General features: G+C 42.9%; 1 protein-coding gene across 2 annotated transcripts in view; it reads right to left on the bottom strand.

Annotated features, from left to right (window-relative positions):
- Nucleotides 1–3676, bottom strand: part of EFHB (EF-hand domain family member B) — a 39606-nt gene extending 35930 nt beyond the window's left edge. Inside the window, exon 1 of one of the 2 annotated variants that reach the window (XM_006770166.2) lies at nt 2060–3676. In XM_006770166.2, the coding sequence (XP_006770229.1) occupies nt 2060–2977 (918 nt within the window). In that variant the 5' untranslated portion in view covers nt 2978–3676. The remainder of the gene's footprint in view (nt 1–2059) is intronic. The other variant, XM_015568080.1, reaches the window with a different exon arrangement.
- Nucleotides 3677–5768: the final 2092 nt, after the last annotated feature.

The raw sequence follows: 5768 nt of genomic DNA, 5'->3' as shown, positions 1-5768 counted from the left end.
CTCCAATGGTCTGAGGGACAGTGAACTGGCCCCCTGTTTAAAAAGTTTGAGGACCCCTGCTAAACTCTAAGTGTTGTAATATACCCCGAGAGTTACACAAGGACACCTCAAGAAGTTGAATTAAAGAGTCACATTTATTGGAAATCCGGGACTATGAGTGGGCATTTCGCTCTCCCAGATCTAATAGTGATAAGATGGCTACAATACCAGGTTTATATAGGCAAAGATCACAAAGGTATTGATTACATCTCAGGGTTTGGAATGAGGAACCTGGTTTGCAAAAGAAGCAGTTTACAGAAGCAGAAGCAGCATGTTACCTAAGTTATAGTTTTGGGTCTCTGGATCACTGAATTGACAGAAACACATTATCTGGAGCCCTCGGGTCTGGAATGAGGAACCTGGTTTGATCTAAATTACAGTTTTTGGGTCTCCGGAGCACTGAGTCAATAGGGACACGTTAACAGGAGCCCTCTGACCTTGGGATAATTGTGCTGTCCTTCCCAGGTAAAGGAAAATGTGCTTTCTAAGACCAGTATGACCACAACCCATGGGATATTCACATTACTATCAATAGGGTATTTAATCGAATGGGTTAATTTATATAATTCAGAAAATCAAAATAACTTTTCTATTGTTAAACAAAGCAAATAAGTACAGAAGCCAAACAGCAGGGTTAGTGTTAAACTATAGTTTCTACCTGAGATGATTGCTACCATACTTCGTAAGTTCCTTGAAAGCAGACACCATATCATTTTTCAGCTTTGTAGCCACAGTGCCTAACATACTGTCTCTTCATTATAGGCACTACAATTGGTTAGCCTTTCTTTGAACCTTTCCTTCCTTCTTCCTATATCACAACCAAGTAGGGCTTAACCCACAAATATGAAGATTGTTTGCTGTTAGAAAATGAACCATTTCAATCTGGAAAAGGTGTATTTCAACCAATGGGAAACATTTTAATAGCTCAAGGTCTATTTCTGATTTTTAAACATTCTTAGCAAACTCAGAGTAGATATAGGTGTCCTTAACTTGACACATCAAAAATATTCAGCAAAAATAATACTCAATATTGAAGCATTAGAATTATTCCCATGAAAGTCAAGAAAGAAACCTTACTATCAATGCCATTTTATTGATCATAGGCAATGCAATGATATAGAAAATAGATACGAGAGGCATATATACTAAAGAAGGAAAGATAAAAGCATCAACATGACTATTTACCTAAAAAATCCAAAAGAAGGTGCTGGCTGGGTGGCTCATTTGGTGTGAGTGTCATACTGATATGCCAAAAGTTTTGAGTTCAAACCCTGGTCAGGGCACATACAAGAATCAATCAATGCATGCATAAATAAGTGGAACAACACCACTCTCTCACTCTCTCTCTCTCCCTTTCTCTCTCTCTCTCGTTGAAAAAGGAAAAGAAAAAATGAAAAGCAATACAGGTTGTTGACCAAAAAAGAGCATTCCATGTAAATTGAAAAAGAAACATGAGTATTAGAATACAACATGGTCCTGACTGGTTTGGCTCAGTGGATACAACGCTGGCCTGAGGACGGAAGGGTCCCAGGTTCGATTCTGGCCAATGGCTCATGCCCAGGTGGGTTACAGGCTCGATCCCCAGTGTGGGGCATGCAGGGGGCAGCCAATCAATGATTTCCTCTCATCATTGTTTTTTCTATCTCTCTCCCCCTCCCTTCCTCTCTGAAATCAATAAAAATATATTTTTTAAAAAAGAATACAACATCTCAGTGAGAGGACTGAGAAATGCAGGCTAAGGAATGAAATAAAGGTCACAGGAGAAAACAAAAATCAAGAGGAACCACTGATGTGCACAGAAAACAATGCTGACCTCTAGAAAGGAAGGCAGAGAATCAGAGAAGATTGGACGAAGTAACAGCTAGAAAGAGTCCAATGGGACAAGAGATATCAGAATCCCAATGAAATATTGGCGGTTTGACTCCACAAACCCAAACACAAGTATCATCAGTTTATCACCTCTATAAAGATATGGCTATACACAGTTCCCTGGGAAAACACTAGAAAAAAAAAGACTTACACTTGGATAGCACGGCATTCGATCAAAAAATTTCCCAGCGTAGATGGGTCTGATGCGATCTGGAGGTTCTACTCCTGGTTCAAAGTTTTCAGCCTCTCTTTTCTCTTCAGGCTGTTGGGCGAACTGGCACTCAGAAGGTTCAATCACCAAGCCCATTAGGGGCTCTGTATTCTTCGTGGCATCTGGCTCCTCTGGCTGGGGCAGCCCAATGTCCACCTCCACGGGAGACGTCATCTCTACACTGGGCTTCATCACCACACAGGTGGGCTCTTTTTCCAGTTCCTGGCTAGGTTCCGCACCCAAAGCCTGCTGCTTCTCCACTGAGGCCCCAAACCCTTCAGGGGCACCAGCCACAGGACCTCTCCTGCTCCCCAGAGCCTGCGGACTTTCACACACCATACCCGAGGGATGCTGTATTCTCCTTCCAGAACACTTTGCCAGAAGACACTCATTTTCTGGCAACATATCCAGGGAAGGTCTTGTTTCCTGTGAGGCTGAGACCCTGTTGATACCTAAATTACTCCTCTCCAAGGGGGTCCTAGAAATATCTTGTCTTTTTAATTTAAGTTCAAGCCCCTTATTCAATGGAGATTTTGTTTCTGATGATGCCGTTCTCTCCTCGTATTTATCACTAACCAAGGGGCTCTCCCTCCACTGGGAGTCTTTTTTTAATCCTCCCCTGAGCCCACACTCCGTGGGAGATATTGTTCCCCTGAACACCCTCCTCTCTCCTACATCATCCTTTCCTTTGTGGGTTAATCCGACTCCCATGCTCAGGGGAGACTTCCTCTCAGACACCCTCGTGCCTCCAACAGCACTCATCACTAAGGGGAAACCTGTACCGGTCCCAAGGGAAGTTTCCAATTTCTTTGGGGGCTCTAACCCTTTGGAGGACCCTACTCTCACGAAAGAGCACATCTTCACTCCCCGCTACTTTCTGCCTACCACTCTACACCTATGGAGTTCACAGAGGGAAAGGAGCTCAAGTTCTGTTTACCGCGTTACCTGGGAAACCGGGGTGTGGCTAGGCGGGCAATTCTTTCCCCGGGATCCCAGTCCATCTGCCCATCTCTCTCCTCCTCACTTCCTCTCTTACTCTCGCCCCCCACCCCGCGCCTTCTTTACTGGATTTGGATGGCAAGAAAACGTAAAGGATGTGCTCTTGGACACTAGAGCAAATGCTCACCAACTTCTCTGGTTTCCCACGCAATGTAGTCTTTTCAGGATGGGATCAGCCATGGGCTTCCTCCTGGCCATTGGCCTATTCATTTTACTGGTAATCAGGGAATAAATAACATTCTTTCTGTTGGTGATCCCTAATTTTAGGTCCTACCTTATGCAAGTGCATGCACACTGCATTTAGTTGTGTTTTGGGGTTTTTTGTGTGTTTGTTTTTTAGCGCTAAAGAACTACTTTATTATTAAATTATTACATTTAAGTTATATTTGACAGCTGGGGTGTAGAAATACCTTAAAGTCTTTGAGGACACTAACATTTTAGTAACTAGGCTTTGAATGACATTTAAAGTAAATATGTTATTAAAGTTTAAGTAAATATATTAAAGTTTGAGATGTGCTACACAATAATGCATATTGATTTTTTTATTTGCATATTGATTTTTTTAAAATATTCTGTGAAACTCAAACTTTGTTTTTGAGTTTCAGATTTTTCTTTAAATTGGGTTTACACTCTGTCAGGTTTTATTTTTTTGAGTGTGACTGGCTGGAGTGTAAAGAATAGATTGCAAAGGCAAGAGTGTGCATTAATTCCAGTTTATATAAACGCTAATCATAGCCTAGGTGTTGGGATTAGGTCACATTTTGGGGATTAAAGAATTCTTGGTGATAGAAAGGACAATTTTTCATGGGAGAAAGAAGGAAGAACTGAAGATGATTCTGCCCTTCCAAGTCCGGTGACTGGGAGGCTGTTAATACCAGTCACTAAGCAGAAGCAGGTTTGTGGTGGTACGGGTTTGATTTTGGACAGACTATTGACATGCCAACATTGATGCGACATATCCGATTTCCTGATTCTTCCTGGGATTGTCCAAGAGGTATTACCATGACTAACATATTATACTAGCACAACCCCTTGGGGATAAAGTGCCACAGATACCATTTACCTGTGACACATTACATTCTTCTAGTTAGTAATTGGGGAGTGATCTAAAAGACTGGCTCTTCAAGGATTCAAATCATCTTCATTGCATAATGTTGACCGAGCACCCACGGGGTATCTTATCCCAAGTACACATCCTAGACAATCAATATTGATGCCCTCACAACAGAGCTATAAATGGTCCACTGAAAAGTAGCCATTATCCTGAGTGAAAAATCGATTTAACAGTCTACCAAATTACAAAACAAAATTTTTTGTTTGTTTTACTTCAAATGCCTGGCCAGACACTGCCTACTGTGTGAGATTTAACCAAAGCAGCCTGTCTTATGCAGGTCTGCAGTGGAGGGTAATGAATGTTTTGGGTTGTCTTTCACTAGAATTTGTGCTTAAGAGCTCAGGTTCTGGGGCTGGCCTGCAGGTTAGAATATAATTTCATCAACAACTCCATGTTGATGTTGGACAAGTTACACAATCCCTGTGCCTCAAATTCTTTACCTGTAAAACAGGTATGCCTCATTCATTAATTCCACAACCAAGACTGAAAAAGACTCCAGACTGCCAGGCACTGTGCTGGCCGGACATTGGAGAGGACAACTTCAGGCAACTCCTATAAAGCATTTAGTACAGTAACCCAAGAAGGGAAACTCTGAATAGAAGTTGCTATTATTTTAGAATGTGCCCTCTGCTCCATAAAAACAGTAAACTCACAATAAAAGCAAGTGATTATTTTTTAAAAATATATATTTATTGATTTTTTACAGAGAGGAAGGGAGGACAGAGTTAGAAACATCGATGAGAGAGAAATATCGATTAGCTGCCTCCTGCACACCCCCTACTGGGGATGTACCTGCAACCAAGATACATGCCCTTGACCAGAATCGAACCTGCGACCCTTCAGTACGCAGGCCAACGTTCTATCCACTGAGCCAAACCAGTTAGGGCACAAGTGATTATTTTAAGATATCCCCACCTAAAGACAACTTTGGGGCCTAGCTGGTGTGGCTCAGTGGTTGAGCATCAGATCTATGAACCAAGAAGTCATGGGTTCGATTCCCCGCCAGGGCACATGCCCAGGTTGCAGGCTTGATCCCCAGTAAGGGTGTGCAGGAGGCAGCAGATCAATGATTCTCTCTCATCACGATGTTTCAGCCAATCAATGATTCTCTCTTATCATTGATGTTTCTATCTCTCTCTCCCTCTCACTTCCTCTCTGAAATCAATATATAGATATATAGATATAGATATATTTTAAAAAGACAACTTTGGGGTAGGGAAGGTCTTAGCCTCTTTCCTAAAGTACCACTTACTGCCTTCACCAACCAACCCTTCCCCCAGGATATAATGGGGGGCTCTCTCCTGTGAGACATGATCCGTAACCGGGGTGCCAGGGTTGGGGTGCTAAGAGGTAGGGTTAAGGGGGACTGTGAGTTAATATTCACAGAAGGAATTCGCCGCCCCACGTGGACTGGGAGCAACAAACACAAGTTCCCTCCGTACCTCCCGAAAGCAGGGCGGGCTTGGAGTTTCCCCCGCCCCCGGCCGCAGGGAGCAAGACCGCCGCCCAGATAACAATGGCGCCAGAGGGCGGGGC

The sequence above is a fragment of the Myotis davidii genome, unplaced genomic scaffold, assembly GCF_000327345.1.
Source record: "Myotis davidii unplaced genomic scaffold, ASM32734v1 scaffold962, whole genome shotgun sequence".
In the NCBI taxonomy this organism is placed as follows: Eukaryota; Metazoa; Chordata; class Mammalia; order Chiroptera; family Vespertilionidae; genus Myotis; species Myotis davidii.
The sequence above is the reverse complement of the archived record's forward strand: the minus strand, read 5'-3'. Positions and strand labels throughout refer to the sequence as shown.